The sequence below is a fragment of the Triturus cristatus genome, chromosome 6 (assembly GCF_964204655.1).
Source record: "Triturus cristatus chromosome 6, aTriCri1.1, whole genome shotgun sequence".
NCBI lineage: Eukaryota > Metazoa > Chordata > Amphibia > Caudata > Salamandridae > Triturus > Triturus cristatus.
Genome location: NC_140589.1, coordinates 144,639,321 through 144,659,692, shown reverse-complemented (window position 1 = coordinate 144,659,692; position 20,372 = coordinate 144,639,321). Strand labels below are relative to the sequence as shown.

Genomic DNA, 20,372 nt, shown 5'->3' with positions numbered 1-20,372 from the left:
AGCATCTGTGGACCATTTGGCATTTTTCGATGCATCCGTAACATAGAGCTGACAAAAGATGCCATCCCTGTAGGTTTGGGATCATCCTAGCACAGTACAAGCTCAGCTTTCACTATCCCAGACAAATTATCCCATATGCAAGAAGTAGAAGGAGCTTAACATCAGCGAAAAAAGCATACTAACAACCAGAAAAAGAGAATCTGCCCATTGTGTGGGAGCGTGAACACCAAAATATGTTCTTATATGGAAAGTCATTTGCAATCATTACAGACCATCACGCACTGATAACCATCTACAGCAACCCAAATTCAAAGATCCCACCATGTATATAAAATTGATATGTCTAATGGACTATGTCTTCAAGATAGTACACAAAGCTGAGAGAGATTACTACCATGCAGACTACGCCTCCAGGTACCCTCTTCCGAGCACTCGCTCCACACCATCGTTGGCAGAGGAGTACATCAATTTTGTAAAGCGGTAGAACTTGTCAGCTCAGAACACACTAAAGGGACTTTCACAATTATGCACAGCTATATCACACTGACAAAAGTGAGAACAGCATGAGAAAACAACAATGGATGTACACCAACAAAAACAGTCATTACAATAGAGTGGTCAACAAGTGGTCATTTAAGAATGTGCAAGAAAAGCTGTCTGAAGCGAAGCAAGCAATATTCATTTGTGGCACAGGGACAGTCACACCACAGACACAATGTTGATAAACCATCAACGTGGCACATAAGAGTCACCGAGAGATAATAACAAACAAAAAAAGGCACTCGGAGACCAGGCCCCAGATCGTCTGGTGGAAAAAATTACTCAAGCACCTCACCGATATCAAAGCACAGAGAAGCCCTTACAACCCGAGAAGCTAATACTTACTGACCTCCCATGCGCAGTGTGATTAACGCTAGCAGCTGACTTCCATGGACCTCTGAACACCAGAGGATACCTCTTGCTTGTCACTGATGAGTATTCCCACCTTCTTCTGGTACGCCAAGTGCTGTCAACATCAGCGTCAACCTTACCCATCCTAGGAGAAATGTTTGCAGTCTGGTGTATTCCACTCACACTCAAGAATGACAATGTAACCCCTTTCTCATTTGAAGAGTTTTGCAAATTCATGGCTTATTTGGGGATACATCAACAGAAAATAACACTGCTGTGGCCACACACCAACAGAATGGCTGAAAAATTCGTGGTCTCCATAAAAAAAGGCAGTGCAAAGAGCTAAGGTGAGGCAGATGTCTGTTGACCAAGCCATATGCCAATTTCTGCGTGACTCTCACGACGCACCCCACAGTTCCACAGGAAAGTGCCATTCCGAACTCGTGCTTTGGAGAAAGAGTCAGAGAAGACTCTCACAGTTGGAAGACAAGACACCACCAGATCATTAAGTCATAATGTCTGGCAACCAAGAGGCCAAGGCAAAAATTAGAAGCAAGCAGACATGTGACCTGGTGACTTGGTGCTGGTGTGACGACAGCAGACCCGAAAGCCTGACACTCCTTTTCCGACCATGCCACTAATAGTCCCCAGAGTCAAAGGCACCATGATAACGGAAGCATCTGGAACTCTTTCCATAAGAGCAGTTTACATCACACAAAATTCCATGAACCTGAAGAAGAAGAAGAGCGTGAAAATGAAAACATCAGAACTAGTTGTGGTCACAATGCTGTCGACAGAGAAAGTGAAAGAAACCGGTACAGTGAAGCAGGCTCGCACGGAAGCTCCCCGCGAATGACGCAGCAGAACAAGATACTGGGGATGGTTTGAAGCCACTGTGTATCAGCCTACACCCATCACAAACAATCCAACACCCAAGCGGTTAGTCAAGCTATGACAGACATTTTTTTTCTAAGTCTTTGCCTTTTTCTCTCTATCTCTCCTCAGGGTTCGCCTTCCTAACATTTTGTTTTGTTGGGAAAAGGGTGGAGGTGTCATATTTAATGAGTAGACAGGGCATTGGAACCCCGTTGACACTGAGCAAGGAGGAACTCGACACCACCTCAGGACACCAACAGGGAGGGAATGGAAGTGGTGGGGAATGGGAAGATGTGGGGACTGGGGTAAATATTCCTAAATTTAGGGACCACGAGGTAAGACGGGGGATTTGCTGCTCACTGTAGGACGGTGTCTGGGACTTTAATAAAAGATAAGAAGCCCACCTTCCTGGCTCTGCACGCTTTCTTGGCCCACACGACACAACAGAAACACGGCCACACACATGCCTTGTAGTAGATACCAGAGTCAGACCATCCATACAGGAGGCCTTGTCGCTCCTACAAACATACACAGAAAAGAGACCTGGTCTCATAGTACATTCATCTCTAAGGAGAGGTGACTACAATAGGATGGGCTGTTCAGGGACAAAGTTACTATAAAGTTTCAAAACGGCCTCCATTCAAGAACATATCTAAATAACGTTAGTACATATTTTATCTGTTGGTAAATATATAGAATTGGCATCTAACTAAATATATGAAATATATATACAACATAACTATTGTACCCATTTGCCCTACTTTTCTTGATATCTGCTACTGCTGGTCTCTTGGTTAAACCCAAAATTCATAAATTGTCAGCCCGCGGTTGCCCTTCCCTTAGGGCTCAGCCAAATTGTGGTATTTCCTTGCCAGTTTTGTACCACCACCACTAATCACCTTTCCTGCAGGGAGCAGTGGCATAACGCAAAATGATGGGGTACCCCAGCATAAAGTGGGGTGGGGGTAGTGAGACTCCTCCCATACCTAATAAATATTCATAGGTCTTAGGCTGATAGGCTGAACTGGGGGGCCCCTGAAGGGCGGGGAGGGGGCCCCTGAGCCGCTGCAGGGGTTTGCGCTAAGCCCTGGTAGGAAGGCCTTGAAATCTTTATTCTGTGTTCCGGAATTTGGTAATTTTCACAATTTTGCTTAATATCTGCTTCCAAAGATCCTTCGCCCGAACGGAGGACAGAGATCCAGCTATGACTTGGCAGCAGCCACATCATATAAATAGTTGCACACTTTTGTTGTCTGATTTAAAACTGTTTTGCATCGAGGTGAAGCGTGAAAAGCTTGTTTTTGTCTCTGCAATTAAAATGCATGTAAATCTTGGGCTCCTTGGCACCTCGTTTATAATTGCTGGGGTTGCGAAGAGAAGTGATTTCACGTTTCTGTAATTCTGAGAAATGCCTCCCGCTCTGTGTCTCAGAAACAGGAGGCGTTGTTTAAATTATAATGTACACAAAGGCTGGGGCAGAGGGTCAGCGCCATTTTTAGCGTCTCGCCTCGTTCTGAGGAGGTGTGTGTTCGCTGTCTCTGAAGATTAAACAAGTTCTTGTGGGTGCTGGTGCCTGAGCGACATTATTATTAAAAAACGTTATCCGTGTATCACTAAGTAGTTTTCCAAAATATAATTTAGATTTACAAGTAGCTTAAGTGTGATCAAATTGCTTCTTTATGAAATACCCATTGCTGCATTTTCTGGTGGAGTTTAACAAACTCCATAACTATCTTTCTTAAACTTTAAGCATCAAATAAACCTGCAGGTACTGAAGAACTGGACCAAGCAGAGATTTATAGGCTGCGGCCGCCATTTTGAAACACTCAGGGGAATATTTACAAGCCCCTATCGCCACCACAACGTCACTTTAAGTGACGTTGTGGGGGTGATAGGGACCGCGCCTTATTTACAAGGCAGTGTTAAGCCACTTAACGCTGCCATGTAAATAAGGCCCCCTTTCACACTGTATTTAGAGTGAAAGGGGAGGGTAATGGGTGTTGCGGTAGGTGTTCCACCGCACAACCCATTGGTTATGACGCTGCTTCTTATTTACAAGGACAGGGTCAATAGGAGGGAGCGCCAAAATTAAGACCAGGGAGAACCTGGTCTTAAACAGGGGAAACGAGGAGAAATGCTTTATTTCTCCTCGTTTTGCTGTTCCCATGTGTGCTTCCTTGTGCAGCACACATAGAAACAGCAAATTGCCTTGCCTATGATTGTTTATGTGCAGGAAGGTCCCCCTTCATGCACACATACAATCATTTTAAAAAAAATGCAGTTTTGCAACTTCTATGTGTGCTGCATTAAGCGCAAAATGGCATTTAAAGATTGTTTCTATGCAGGAAGGGGGACCTTCCTGCACATAAACAATCTTCCCCTCAACACAGGCATGCTTGCACTATGGTGCGAGGGTGCCTGGTTGGTGTTAGGCTGCTAAACTTAGCACCAGCGCAGTGGGAAACGCAGGGCTGCACCATATTCTTGTAAAATTGGTGCAGCCCTGTGTTTCCAAAGTGACGGAGCGTGTCGTTAGCCTTCTTGGCTTAACGACACGCTTCGCCACTTTGTTATAAATATGCCTCTCAGGGAGCTGAGGGAATGCGTAATTCAAAACCTGTTTGGCTGAATGAAAATAAGACCTCAATATGAGAGTTCCCATTCAATTACGTTGTCTATTAATAATGAATGGGTTCTGATTACATTGTGAGCAGGAGCAAATGCAATTTAAAAAGAACTCAATGGAAAATACAACCCTTACCCCAGGGGTTGACCCTTCCCAATAACACGTCCCAGTCGCATATATCTGTAGAAACACACTCACCGAGCTCTGGTTCATCCGGTTCACTAGGTCACGGGCTTGTGCTGTCATGTTACTAGAGGGAGGAAAGACATTCTGTGATTACAAGATAACCGCTAGCTTGTATGTTTGAAATTGGCAAAGATAAGGTTTTGACTAAATTTACAGAGATACTGCGTAGATGCAAATCTATAAACATCGCTCTTGCTCCAATTGGTTTGAATCTTCGCCTCAACCAAACCAATTCATTTAATTAATGTTTTTGTTCCTACCAATAACACAGGTTCCAACATGGAGTAACCAGAAATGGTAGCAAATTATCTTTCCAAGTATTTGGCAAACATGAGTGACCTGCCAGGTGCACTCTTTGGAGCTCGTCAATGTTGCGTCTTCCTTATTCCAAAGAGAGTACTTTTCCCAATTTGTAATTATCATTTTACTGATCAATGCTGATTTTCATTTTATCTCCTTTAAGCAGACAGTGACAATTAAACACACTGGATTATTTTCAGATGGCTTCTTAGATGATCCTCCAGGGGCCATTAGGAAATTCTCCATCTTTACCTACAGTTACATCATGATTTCCTGCTCTTTCTATCTGCAATGAGTCTTCTCGTCTAGTCTCCTATACTGCAGCTGGCCATTTTGACTGGAATTCCTCATCATTATCCTTTAATGGTAAACAACGTTTATGACGAAACTTTTTCCCCGCATACCATTACTCCGCAAGTCGGAACAGCGACTTGTGGAGTGGGGGGAGGTGTTGGATTTAAAATCCAACACCTTCCCTAGTGTCCGCACAGACTGGACTTGGAGTAGTAAATTATACTATTCCAACATCCAGCGCCCCCCCTCCGCAAGTCGATGTTCCGACTTGCGGAGTAATGGTATGCGGAATCACAACGCGGTCGTTGTAACAACCGTGTTGTGAATCCCTGCGGGGAAAAAGAATGCGTGGACAAAGACATATATTCTCCTTTAATGTTTCTCCATCTTCACCTTATGCTTCCAGCCCTTCTTGGGTCTCGTGCCTGCAGCCACCTCCCTATTTACCCCAATTTGACCTCCACAAATCATTCTCAATTCAACCCCCTTTAACTTGATGCTTTAAATTTCTGTGTGTCTGTAATTTACATCAATATCTTCTATCCGTGGGACTTAGGAGTAATTATTAAGGCTGTGGGAAAAACAGAGCAGGTAGACTTTCAGTAAAATGGTGAGAAGGGAGCTCGAGGTTGTGGGACCTGCTGTGTGCAGGGGTTGCACTTAGGGTATCTACTGTAAAAACACAACAAAATGATGGATAGAATGCTTGAATGAATCTTATCCTCTGGCGATCGCTTGGGGACAAGTTTCAGTTCATCATTTTACACACATACGATGACACTCCAGACAGACACGAGCTATACGCAGTTCAGTCCTGTCTGCTCCAGTAGGCACAGTGCAGCCAAAACTGTCAGGCCAGGTATCCTGCAGATGGGTGTGTTTTGCTTGTTTGTTGGTGGGTGCTTACTGCATAGCAGAGGGTGAGGGCCTGGTAGCTTTGTCTGACCACTCCAGTGGCATCAGTGGCGGAATTCTGGGACAGCTTGTTGGTGAAGACCAGACTGGGAATGTTGTATTTGGAATGGGTTGGTACTGGGAGTTTTTGTTTGACATTCATTGTTATTATCAGACCAAACAGTATATGAAGAAAGAAAGATATTTTTGGCATGGTTAATGAACGACATAATGATGAGGTCAGTGAGTTTCTAGCTCAAAGTGTTGCTGGACCCGGGAGATGAATAACTCAAGTGAAAGTAGTCATCCAACATACAAAAGGTGATAGAAGGAATGCTTACAATTTGCCTCAGCACTGACGCTCGAGGTAGCATCCCAACTCATTGTGCTTATGTGTGTTTGACATACCGGCTTAGTGGCAAAGGTATGTATGCCCAGACGTGGGTAGCGAGCTCACTGTGCCACTGGAACCAAGCTCTACCTGACTCAAGAGCCCCAATCAGGGTGAAGCAAACTGGCCTTGGGTTTGTTTTCGGGTTCAGGGAGGACCTGGCCTGGCAGTTCGGTCTGGACTGTTCCTATTGGAGCAAGGTAGAGACTGATTTGTGTATGGTTGGGTCAAAATTGAGGTGGCATATTGGGCAAAAGAACTGTGCCCAATGCTACCATGAGGGACTGCCAGTGGTTAGAAAAATTGCAAGCATTCCTCCCATCACCCTTTGTGTGTTTCATAGGAAGTGGTCATCTGACAGTGCAGAGAGAGGGACTCAGCAGATTGGGAGCTACATGAAGGTGTTGGTGTTTAGTTTCTAGAGGGTGCATGGCCAAGAGGCGTTGAGGATGAACGTGAAGCCTCTGCCAGTCTTATGCATGTAGTCAGTGTGTTGTATACTGTTGCTGGTGGGAATGGGGACATCTGCAGTGTCTGCAGAGGTGGGTGTGTGCTTAGCCTACGTACTGGTGGTTCGCTGTGATAGTGCCTGCAATGTCTGCAGCGTGACGAAGTGTTGCATGTGTGTTAACGAGCATGAGCTGAGGGACCCGGTTAGTGCTTGTTCTATGAATCGTGCTGAAAGGAATCCGTATGAGGTTCCTAAGGTAGGCGGTGCAAGTATGTATTGTGCATGTATGGTGCATATGTGTTTGGGAATTGTGTGGCACACGGTTTAGGTTGGCACACCAAAGAGAAAGTATATTGAGATATGACACAGGTACGAGATTGGTAGACAACTTCTTTGGGTGTCAATAATGTGTGTTGGAAATGTACTGAGGTGCCCTGCTGTGTGGCATCAGACTACGGGATAAGGAACACGATGATGACCTACATAAGGATAAAAGTGCATTAGTTCTGGTCCTTACTGGGTCCTAATAGAACCACAAAGGGGTGGCCACAGATTTCCCATTACTCTTCACACACCCTTTGCTGAGAACAAACTAAGGCCTCTGAAGGAGCTCACTTAACAATAAACACATGGCCAAGGTCTGACCAGTTCTTCTACTTCTTAGCTTATCTTTCCTCAGCCACACTTGACTGGTTATGTGTTTCATGTCTGAATTCTTTCTGGATACATATGACTTCAGTTTACCTCCTAAACCAGAGCTGCCCAGGAGAATTTGATTTCAAAGACTCAAAGCCCTCAAAACAAAAAAATACTGTTTAGTCCAAATGGCCAGAAATAAAACCACTCCCTGACAAATCTGCTGAAATGTGAAAAAACAATAGTTTTCAGACTCAGAAGTTAGTATTTTACATCTCGAAAGCATGCAAGTAATCGGAGAATAGATTGCCACATGGTGCGGAGAAAAAAGGCAGTATCTCCTTAGAAAGAAGGACTAAGGCATAACCAGTCATGGACAAGAATCTCAATTACTTGAAGGACCACCAAAGTACTGAAGTGGGATTTCATGATAAAGAAATTGCCAATGGAGCATTGGACAGAAAGAGTTTAGATGGCACACTAAGGGAAAGTATATTGAGAAGTTCAGGTACGGGATGGATAGACTGCCTCTTCAGGTGTCAATAATGTGTGCTGGAAATTTACTGATGTGACGTGAGGCGAGCTGCACATGTCCAGGGTTTTCTAAGGATGAACCTGAAGGGAATCCTACAGATGGTCAAAATTCATATCCAGTTTTCTGAATCCATCATAAAAGGGCCCTAGTCCTGGCTAAGGTGCTTAAGTCATTGATGCTTAAAAATATAATTTCTTCCTGAATTCTACTAGGTCAAGTGTTTGCATATTTATCGGTGACTTACCGTGCTTTGGCACCACTCACTGCGACATTAAATCTCGAATTCGCTTTCCCAGTGCCAACAGAAAAGCCATACAGGTCTGGATTGAACCATTTTAGAATATCTTCAAAGAGAAAAAACAAGGCTTATTGTAAACTCTTCAGTAGGCATTAGCACAACGTATGCAGCTAATGTATTGTACTGTAATTTCATTTATATAGCGCTTAGTACGCTTAGAAGCAGAAGTCGAAACCCTCCTTCTCCCACATTGCAGCAAAGACCTGCAACAGCCTCCCCATGCACATCTGGACCATCACCTCACTTCCTGAATTCGGATTGGCCCACAAGACCTGGCTGTTTGAATAAGCCCCCAGGACCTGCAAGCGCCTGGATACCCTATCGGGTGATTAGCCACACTGTATAAATCCTGATTGATTGACATTGAAGCACTTGTGAAGCGCAAGAAGAATATTTTATTTTACTTAGCTAGACCTTTAGATGCCTCAGTGGTATTCCACGGTGGACAAGAAACAAGCACGTTAAGTGAAGTTTATAATTTGTAAGTCATGATTGAGTGCAGAAAACAGGGCCGGTGGAGGCTTGTTTACCACCTACTGAAGGTGACACTTTACTGCCCGCATCTCCTAGCAACGGGACTAGGTATGCTGCCTGTAGGGAAACATTGGGTGCCCCTATAGCCCTCTAGTCAATATCATAGGCCCTGGTGCAAAGGAGGAAAGGGGCCTCCCGACTGCTGTCTGAAATATGACAACAGCAATTATCATGGTTCAGTGGGCCCCAGAGGCTCCTGGGCCCTGGTGCACTGCACCTGCTGCACCAGGGGAGGCTATGCCTCTGGACCCTGTGCAACCAACTAATGCTGTCCTGCTCTAGAACAAGAACTGGAAGGTTCCCTGCCCCTACACTCAACTCTTGGTGAAAACTTGGGATTCTGCACTTCCACATTGCCAGCTCCCGCTATTCCTGCTGCAGCAACACTAAACATGTCAGCTGTGATTTTCAGGCAGTGAACATTTCTGCAAGGTCAGTAAGAAGGGTGGGTTCAGCGTTCACTACCATTCCAGGGTCTGCGTATTCCGGGAGGACCGGCACCGCAGCCCAGTCATTCATTCATTACGAAATCTCCCATGGTGCATCTCCCAAATCCATCAGATCGCTCTACCTGAACCATTTCCAGAGCACTAATGGCCCCTGAAAGGACTCAAAGCGCTAAAATGCAGCATTTGCAAGAATTGGACAAAAGGTGCTTTTTAATTGCTCCCCAAAAGACCATCATTCCTTCCTGCTTGCGGCTACAGACTGGCAACTTCTTCCACAAATGAGGCGTCTGGAAGATGAAGGACTCTCCTCTGGCACAAGTTCTCTCACAGCTTTGTGCATTCAGCAGCATTTTAATTTTAGATCATAATTGCTACAATGGGGGACACAGCTTCATACTGCCTGCAATATTTTCTAGCTGTACCACTGTAATCCTATATAGAGAATAAAGTACACTCTGCCATACATTATAAGGATATTGCACGTCACTGAGGAGTTCCGTGACCATATACAGGAACAAGGCCGAAGGCAGATTTCCTTTATAATGTCACGGAACTCTGAGGTGACTTGCAATATACATATGATGTATAGCAGGGAGGACTTTATTCCTTATAATGCATTTGCACACCATAACTATTCACATGAACAACCTAAATCCTTGGTGTGGTGGTCTTTCACACGAAATAGATAGGATGTTTGTAAACATGAAGAATACAATTAGGATCTCGAGTGAAAAATAAAACACACCTAAAAGCAGTTAGATATTTGTTGCAATAAGATATTAGACTCAGTTAATTACAAGTTAGAGTTATAAAACCTCTGTACCTCCTAACGTGTTAAAACATGAAGAGAAATGCTAGATTTTCTACAATTTCCTAAAGTGTGGAAAGATACAAGTACCTTAAATATCTCCTTTCTGCTTATCACTGTTTATTTAGAAAAACTGAGTAGAAGGAAAGCTGTGTTTCATTTTTGTTTTTGAAACTGCAGCTTTAATTATGTTCCGTGTCCTGCTTTTCCCTTCAGCTGCTGGCTCTGAAAGCAGGAATTGTGACATCAGAGTTTACCTGTAAACGATATTACAGGTAATTTCTTTATTACAGGCAACTGGGGACATCACCAGTCACTTATAATAAAGAAATTAGAGAAAGGGCTTTTACACCGGGATTGCAGGCTCCCATGCCTTATACTATCTTAGCCGAATGTTAATAGCAATCCTGGTAACAGCATGCTGAATTCTTTGCAGGGGATGTACCAGTTTTGGTGTGATACTTGTAAAAAGTGGAATGAAATGCAATGCACAACTTTACACTCAATGGAGAATTTCAATTTCAATTTGACTTTACTTGTGGTAAATTCTTGAGGAAGTAGTTGGAGCATCTACTTAATGAATCAGAGTCATGCTTACTAAACTTATTAAATGAATGCGAGTCTCTAGCTAATGAATCACTGCAATGCTTACTGATCCTACTAAATGAACGTGAGTCTACTTACTGAATCAGAGTCTTACTTACTAAACTTACTAAGTGAATGTGAGTCTCTACTTAATGAATCACTGCAATGCTTACTAATCTTACTAAATTAAAGTACGTCTGCTACTGAATGCTTAATAAACCTACTACAGGAATGTGTCTCAACATAATGAATCAATGCAATGCGTACTAAACTTAGTAGATGAATGAGAGTCTACTTACTGAATCAGTCATGCTTACTAAACTTACTGAATGAATGCAAGTCTACTTAATTAATCAATACATTTCTTACTAAAATTAAATGAATATCAGTCTCTACTTAAGGAATCAATGCAATGCTTACTATTCTTACTAAATGAATGTGAGTCTACTAACTGAATCAGTCATGCTTACTGAATGAATGTGAGCCTACATAATGAATCAATGCAGCACCTACTAAATTAACTAAATTAATGTAAGTCTCTACTTAATGAATCAATGCAATGCGTACTAAACTTACTAGATGAATGTGAGTCTACTTACTGAATCAGTCATGCTTACTAAACTTACGGAATGAATGCAAGTCTACTTAATGAATCAATGCATTTCTTACTAAACTTAAATGAATGTCAGTCTCTACTTAAGGAATCAATGCAATGCTTACTATTCTTACTAAATGAATGTGAGTCTACTAACTGAATCAGTCATGCTTACTAAACTGACTAAATGTGAGTCTCTACTCAATGAATCAATGCAATGCTTACTAAACGTAATACAGGAATGTGAGTCTCTACTTAATGAATTAATGCTATGATTACTAAACTTACTAAATGAATGTGAGTCTACTTACTGAATCAGTCATGCCTACTAAATGTACTAAATGAGTGTGTTTCTATTTAATGAATCAATGCTTAATTAAGTTACTAAATAAATAAGTCTCTTAATGAATCAATGCAATGCTTACTAAATTAATGTGACTCTCCTTAATGAATCAATGTGATGCTCGTCTCTATGCCATAGAATTTGAAGTGTTGCCAAGTATTTTAGCCTCAGCCAGGGATGCTATCTGAAAGAGTGTTACAGGGCCCTGAGGATACAGGCTTTCAAGGCGTCCCAGCTCTGCCTCGAACAGCTGCCAGCAAAAGGTGTATTTTGAAATGGTTGATTCGTGCAGTGTAATGTACGCGCTTACATTCGCGTCCTGTACTGGGTAGGTATTTTCAGGGGCAGGGCCGGCGAATCGGCGGGTGATGTATCAGTTCGTATAGTCACTGAGCACCTGTGACAAGCACGGTCTCGGCCTGTAGCACCAGGGCTGTGCTTCCTGTGAAAGGGGTGATCTCTCCTATGAGGGGTGATTCTCATGTTCATTGTTCTGTGGGGGATCGTGCCCTTCACCCCTAGAATGGACAATCTGAATTGCTGTTGCAGTGCCCGGCTGGTGCCTGCCCTCTACTGCAGGTCTTCTAAAAGTGCTACACTTCCCTGAGGGGATGCCGTCTACTGCACATTTCATCCTTCTGAGGCCAATAAAATGAGTACAATTGAGTTGAGTGACAATAAACATCTGTTATTCAGAGCCAAGTATTACTCTCTGGGTGAGCGTGCATTTTACAAATACACACCTTATGTTATGTGTTATATTCTCTTTACTGTATTACTTTAGTGTAACAGCCTTATACTGTTCCATGTTATTCTATTCTCCTGATAGAACGTTGATGGGTTGCCTAGTTGCCCTGTTGCTGAATTCTGACATTCAAATGGTAATGAGAGCTGTTGGGGCTGGATGTGTCTTCACCTTGCTCTCGTGTCTGCTGTGTAGCATATCTATAATAAATTCCACCTGAACTCACCGCTGACTATGAGTATTTCACAACAATTTATGGCAATGATCCTGTGCTGCTACACAGTAACACGCTGGACCCTGCGTGCAACCCTACTCACCGTTGATGTTTATCGCACTAAAGCCTGCTTCATCCGGTGGTAAGACTATTCCTTTTCCTTCATTCACTCCACCGATGCTTTCGGCTTGCGCACCATTGCTGGAATAGGCAATTCTCCCCTCGAAATCCGTCCTCGATCACACAGCCTCACTGCAGAATTTGAGTGGAGCGAGCGTCATTTTTACATTGACTCTAGTTGTACTTGTTGAGCTTTCCTTATTCCCGGGGCGAGTTTTTTTCAAGTTTCGGCTGTATTTTGGTGGATTTTCAAGGAAAACGGGTCTCGCGCTTACAGAGACGTTGACATCGTCTCGCGCATACACTAAAAAGTATTTGATTTGTAGCCTAGCAACGCCGCGTCTATGCTACTGCGCAAAAGTAGGCCGTAATCTGCCTGGCCTGCCTGACTGTACGCGCAACGTAACGGCGCTTGCTACCTAGCAACTGCTGCCTCACAACATTCTTCTCAATCCAGCCAGCCAATTGCGATAATCGGCACATCTTTTCTACTTTGCGCATATCTCTTTCATGGAGTGAGTCACACTGCGGTGATTCACACACCTATTTGGAAAACAATTCATCTATTGAACCCTGTTTTAGCGAATTACGGTGATTCGCACACCTTTTACACAAACTCTGCGGTGATCCACACATTTAGCTGAAATATTCTTCATTTATTGAATCTCGTTTTAGCGAATAACGGTGACTCGCACACCTTTCTTCAAAACTATTGTTATTTGTGCGATTTATCCAAACCTTTTGAACAGTGATTCGCACACCAACATTCTTCATGTCAATACCTCTCCAGTAAAAAGTGATAATTACACAGTGATTTGCACACCTACTAACACATTTTATCTTATGTTTGGTTTTGAAACATAATTTTACACTAAGTTTTAATTGTGTCTTACTGCATTGCATCCTCTATTCTTTGTTATCTACCTTTTCTTCATTTTTCTTTTAGCGCTACGTTTTTTCCTTCTTCCTTTCGCCATTATGCAATCTGTAACTCCTCCTCCCTCTTTCTTGGAATCTCCTGGAGAACCTCCCGTTCGATGAGAAATCTGGTTTGATGCATTCCAGACATATCTGAGAGCGATTGGTGCATCAAGGTTTAACAGTGAACGCAAGAAATGTTTACTTCTTCATTCGCTTGGATTTGAAGGTCGTTCTATCTACAAACACCTTCCTGAAATCGTTCATCTACCAGAGGATGTTGTTGATGATTATCAGGATACTATTTTAAAACTTTATACCAGGTTTGACAAACAACCCAGTTTGATGGTTCTCCGTCACAAATTTTTTAAAAGACAACAGTGTGAAAACGAAGATGTAGGCTCCTACATTTCTACATTACGTAGACTTGCTGCAGTTTGTCAGTTTGATATCTTCACAGACCAATTGATCCGTGACCAATTTGTTTGTCATTGTAGAGATAAACAGATTCGCCAGAAGCTTCTTTCTCTTGCAAATCCTTTTCTTGATGAAACTGTCAAAATTGCCAAGAGCATCGATACATCACAAGTATCTTTAAAAGAGTTGGAAGAGAAATCTACGGATCCAGTCAGTGTAGTCGTCTCTAATACTAAAGGAAAGACAAATGACAGTGAATCATCTTCTTCAAGAGGTAATACACCCAAGAATTCTAACTCTGGGAAGGGTACACCAGAATCTCAACACATTAAGCAGATGTGTTACCGTTGTGGGAATCTTCCTCACTTTAAAGGAGCAAAGTGTCCTGGAGCTACCGTGACTTGTAATTACTGCAAAAAGATAGGGCATTTTGCAAAGGTCTGCATGAAACGGAAAAATCCAAGAAGATCTGTTGCATGTGTTTTGGAATCAGATCAAGAATCTGATTCTGAAGTAGTTTCTATTGTTGCTTTATTACATGAATCTGTGTCCAGTGTTGATGAATCGAGTGAATGTGTAGATCCCATTGCTGAAATTATTGTGGGAGGGAAACCACTCACTCTTCTTGTCGATTCAGGCGCCAAGATTACAATGGTGACTCATGAATTGTTCTACAAAACACGGGGAGAAAGACCACTTCAACCTCCTGATCGATCTCCAGTTTTGTATGAGGGACGGAAGATTGATCTCCTCGGGTTTTTTGAAGATGTTCTGGTTTTTAGAAATAGGAAAATAACTGGGAAAGTGTATGTTGCAGTGAAGGGTCTAAATATTCTAGGATGGTACCATCAGGGTCTGTTCAAGATGGTCCTTAGACCTGGCACTTCTGAGCAAGTTCTTGTTGTATCTGATGATCATCTGTGCTAGTGGAGCAATCGCTTTCCATCTGTTTTTGGAGGGGGATTAGGAACCATAAAAGGTTTCAAGCATATAATTGTAGTAAAAGATGGAGCCCTTCCAATCAAGCATATGTTGAGAGGTGTACCTTTCAGCGTGAGAGACAATATAGATAGAGAGCTCAAGTCCTTATGCGACCAAGGGATTATCGAACACACTGAATCCTCTCTGTGGCTTTCACCCTTGGTCGTCGCACGCAAGAGATGTGGGAAACTGCGTGTCTGCGTGGACTTGAGATCTCTCAACAAGGAGATCTGGGTCGACTCTCACCCACTACCGAAAATATGCGACCTATTTGTAAGTGTTAGAGGGTCTAGATTTTTTTCGAAGCTGGACCTGGCCAGTGTATATCATCAGATTGAGCTTGAACCTGAATCTCGCCCTCTCAAAGCTTTCGTGTCACCTTTAGGGACTTTTCAGTTGAAACGGATGCCCTTTGGCCTTGCTTCTGCGACTTCTGTTTTTCAACGAGTCATGCAGAGTATGTTAGGTGGGATTATGGGTGTACTCATCTTTCAAGACGATGTGTTGATTCATTCCAAAGATATCCCGACTCATAACTCTTTGCTTGAAAAGGTCCTAGAACTTTTCAAGGATCATGGTGTGGTCGTTAAACCTGAAAAATGCATGTTTCTCACTGAAGAAATTGAGTACCTAGGTCACTTGATCTCCGGTGAAGGCATCAAACCCAGGCAGGGGCTGCTGGATGCCATTACTTAAGCTCCCGCTCCATCTGATAAGAGTGGTGTGAAGTCCCTACTTGGTCTCCTGGAATTTTATTCGAAGTTTGTCCCAAATTATGCCACTATTGTACGGCCCATCAGTTCTCTACTTTGTAAGGCTTTAATGTTCGAATGGTCAGATGAATGCGAGTCTGCCCTGCAGTGTGTAAAGAGTTCTCTTTCTAACAGCAGTGCACTCAAACCTTATGACCCGGATTTGGCCTCTTGCATAACTGTTGAAGCAAGTCAAGTAGGGATGGGGGCCGTTCTGACCCAAGACACTCCTAGAGGAAAGAACATGGTCGCATTTGCCTCCAGGGTCTTGAGAAATGGGGAACTTCAGTACTCAGTTATCGAAAAAGAGCTGTTGTCTTGCTTGTGGGCCATTGAAAAGTTTAGACCCTATATTTGGGATAGACGCTTCTTATTGAGAACTGATCATAAACCCCTCATTTCTATTCTTGGGGCCGGCACCAGCTAGTGCTGCTCACCTAGGATCCTTCGTATGGTATCTCACCTCATGCAGTACCAGTTTGATGTTGTTCATATTTCTGGAGGCAGGAATCTCAGAGCAGACTATCTGTCACGTTTTCCCATTGACAATAACAAGGTAGGAACTATTCCTGGTGATGTTGGGGAGGAAGATTCTGATGATTGCTTGGTAGCCTCACTCGATTTACTGGAGCATGGGCTTGATACTGCAGACAGTTGGGTTAAAGCCCTTGCTGATGATGAGATCTTACAATGAGTCTGTGGGTTTGTTAGATCAGGTTGGCCCAGAGAGCGTGCCCTTCCTCAATGCATACAGCCTTTCTGGAAGGTGGAATCTGAAATTTCTTTGGAAGATGGTGTGTTATTACGAGGTGACATGCTTATTGCCCCGCAGAATCTTAGGAAAAACATTATTATCAAAGCTCACGAGGGTCATTTAGGATATACGCTCACCAAGCGATGGGTCCGCGAGTTCTTTTGGTGGCCCTCGATGGACAGTGATATCAATGATCTGGTTGATTCATGTTGCATCTGTAGATCCGCTGACAAAGGTTTGAAAGTTTCCACTCCACCTCTTTTTCCCATTGAGTGTCCCTCTGGACCATGGTCCAAAGTAGGTTTAGACGTCATGGAACCTTTGGAAATTTTACCTGGAGGGTGTCGTTTTGTCTTAGTGTTAATTGATTATGCTTCAAAATGGCCCGAAATGAAACTTGTTAAGGAAGCCTCTACCAATAACATAATTCTGTTTCTTAAAGATGTATTCTTGAGGGAGGGGTTTCCTGACACCATGGTGACTGATAATGGTACTCAATTCACGAGTGCTGAATTTAAATTCTTCTTAAAATCATGCAACATTCAACATGTTAAAAGTTTACTTTATCACCCCCAGTCCAATGGACTTGTAGAATGTATGAACAGGGTTGTGGGGGACTGTATCAAACGTGCCAGGTCTTGTAACTGTGATATTATCTATTCACTTAACAGTATGCTGTGGTTCTACAGGACCACCCCCCACTCCACAACCAAAGTCTCTCCGTTTGACTTATTAAGGGGAAGAAAGCCCAACACTAGCTTTAAGCCTGCATGGATGAACAAGTGGATCAAGTCAGTTCCTGATATTGACAGTCTTATGCTTTTGGTTAGAGAAAATGTCTCTAACTCCCAGTCCAAACAGAAGTCCTGGCTTGACAAAAAGAAAGGTGTCAGGACTGTACCTGTAGTTGTTGGAGATCTTGTTTGCATTAAGTCCCCTTTGCGTGTAAAGAAAGGTGAGAGCAAGTTTGGTTCTCCCATTTCTGTCACCAGGTTGGGTAGTAACTCTGTGCAAGTGGAAGGGGGAAAGTGGTGGAGTGTTGGTAAAATTGTAAAAGTTAAGAATGTTCCTTCAATTCCTTCTGCTTTGCCTCTTAGTCCTGAGAAGTCTGTACCCCCGGGAATGTCTCTTAGAAGGAGTTCAAGACCTAAAATTATTCCTAAGAGATAACGCATTTGAAATGTTTTATCTATGCTATACCGCATTTGATATGTTTTAAGGTCTCTGTTTTATGCTTACTTATGATACATTTATATTTATTGTTTTTTCTTTAGTTTCCTTTCTCTTTGTTTATTGAGAAAGGAGGATATGTTATATTCTCTTTACTGTATTACTTTAGTGTTCCATGTTATTCTATTCTCCTGATAGAACGTTGATGGGTTGCCTAGTTGCCTTGTTGCTGAGTTCTGACATTCAAATGGTAATGAGAGCTGTTAGGGCTGGATGTGTCTTCACCTAGCTCTCGTGTCTGCTGTGTAGCATATCTACAATAAATTCCACCTGAACTCACCGCTGACTACGAGTATTTCACAACATTATGTTACTGCAGGTCTTGGAAAAGTGCTACACTTCCCTGAGGGGCCTGCCCTCTACTGCAGCCTTTCATTCTTCTGTTGTCGATAAAATGGGTACCATTGAGTTGGGTAACAATAAACATCTGTTATTCAGAGCCAAAACACCCTTGTGGGTGAATGTGCTCTTTACAAATACACATCTTATGTTGTGTTATGTTACTGCACATCTTTTGAAAGTGCTACATCTCCCTGGGGGGCCTGCCCTCCCAGGCAGCATAATAAAGAGGAAATTAAACAAAACATGGAACACTTATTGTGCCTACTGGGTCGTCAAGCACAGTCTCTCTGTGCCAACATTTTTCACCCACATACCATATTCATGAGCACTACCCCTTAGGCCGTGTTAACAAAGTAACTGGTCATTTATGAGCAATAATACCACCCTTACACGTCACAGTGATTGCTGCGCCCTCCAGTACCATCACAATACTCACTAGGCAAAGTTGTGTATTTATCCAGCGTCCCATCTCCACCCGAGCTGCAAAAGCCAAAAGATTTGTATTTGTTCAGGAAATGCACAACCTTTACAGGCCAAACACATAAAACACAGCAGACTTCAGAACCTTTGTGGTGATTGCACAGCTTCAGTGCCAGATCTTGTGCAGGAAGTGGCTTCGCTTGCCACTTGCACAACAACTCTGAGGGCCATTGCCGAGGAAACAGCCATTGCTTCCTGGCCTGTCACACTCAGTTATACGTTAAGATAAATATATATATATATTTTTTTAAAACACTTCAGTCTCAAAATCATGTTCGGATAAATGTTAGATCCTTTTTTCGGCAGTCTAGCTCATTCCTTCTTTTTGTGGCGGGTAATTCCCCATAACCCTTTCCGTTTTGGGAAACACCCGTTACTCCGCAGCTCGAACCAGGCTGTGTCTTTAAAACATGGTTCGAACCACGAACACATCTTTACCACGTGGTCAGTTACCCCGCAAGTTGTTACAACGACTTGCCTTAAGGGAAGCGTTGTTGGATTGATGTTGGACTTTAAGTCCCACAGATTGCCTACTGTTTCACAAACTGGAGTTGAAATAGTATATTATACTGTTCGAATTCCAACGCATTCCTTAAGGCAAGTCGTTGTAACGACTTGCGGGGTAATTGAACGCGTTGTAAAGATGAGTTCAGCTCAAGTTGCGGAAAAAATGTCTGTGTGGTTCCGACATACATCCTTCAGTTTTTGTTCTTTTCTGCTCCCTTTTAAGTTTTCTTTACCTTCTTACCTTTCTACTGACTTTTGTGAAGTTTATTTTTGCATGTTGACTTGGAGCTGAAAGCAGTCCTGGAACCCTTCATACCAGCCCCGTAAGGCACTGAGTGTAGCGAATCAGACAGATACTCTGCAGGAGGGTTAGTCTTTGGGGCAAATTATGTATCTGTACACAATAATATTGTCTTCGTTCCTGCATGGCTGTTTGTCTGGCTGGATAACTGATGAAACCTCTGTCCAGGCAACCCTGAAAGCAGTCCACTGTTTCTCAGCCCACCGGGGTTTTCCCTGTGTCCCATGTGACCAGTCCACACCTGATGCTAAACTTCGTCACACCTTGCCAGCCCATAGTTGGGCATGCAAAATTAATTGAGCTTATCTAGATTATGGTCACCTTGAACCCAGACTCTGTATTTATTCTCTGTAATGTTTGCTCTTTCTTGAGCGTTGCACCTATTTTGTTGCACCTAGTGGTAGTTCTCAGAAACTGCAAAATGACATAGCCACTAGACAGTGTAATGCGGCTGGAAGTCGGACTAAGGAAACCAACTGGAAGCAGTTTCCATGGAAAGCCCCAGTCATGGATAATGAAGAAGCTACGCCCCCATCCCAAGACAAAGAAACATTCTTAAAGGCTATCCTTCCAACAGTGCTGTAAAAATGCAGTGGATTACTTTGTCACCGTATCTTCGGCACATGTGGATCCACATTGCTGGGCCAGTGTCTGCACATTCATTTTCTAGAACCAGTGCTTAATTTGAGCCTGTGGTTTCTGGTGCCCAGCACCCGCACTTAATTGTCAGCACCGGTGCTTGTGACAGTCTGCCACAAGGTGGCACTGTCTGGCCAATTTAGAGATGACCACAACAACTGTTAATTATTAATTCAATATACATAAAAAATGACTATTACCTGCCGCCCAGGTCATTCTTATAGCTTTGGAGATCTGAAATAGTCAGAACTGTCATACTTGTAGGAGTGAGATGGCTAGT

The 20,372-nt window shown here is 43.0% G+C and overlaps 1 protein-coding gene across 1 annotated transcript in view; it reads right to left on the bottom strand.

The window, feature by feature from the left end:
* PLB1 (phospholipase B1) overlaps window positions 1-20,372 on the bottom strand; it is a 440,448-nt gene that overhangs the window by 72,421 nt on the left and 347,655 nt on the right. Inside the window, exons 47-49 of the mRNA XM_085610369.1 lie at window positions 18,602-18,645; window positions 8,325-8,424; window positions 4,592-4,643 (exon numbers count right to left, since the gene is read on the bottom strand). Of these exons, the coding sequence (XP_085466495.1) occupies window positions 4,592-4,643; window positions 8,325-8,424; window positions 18,602-18,645 (196 nt within the window). The remainder of the gene's footprint in view (window positions 1-4,591; window positions 4,644-8,324; window positions 8,425-18,601; window positions 18,646-20,372) is intronic.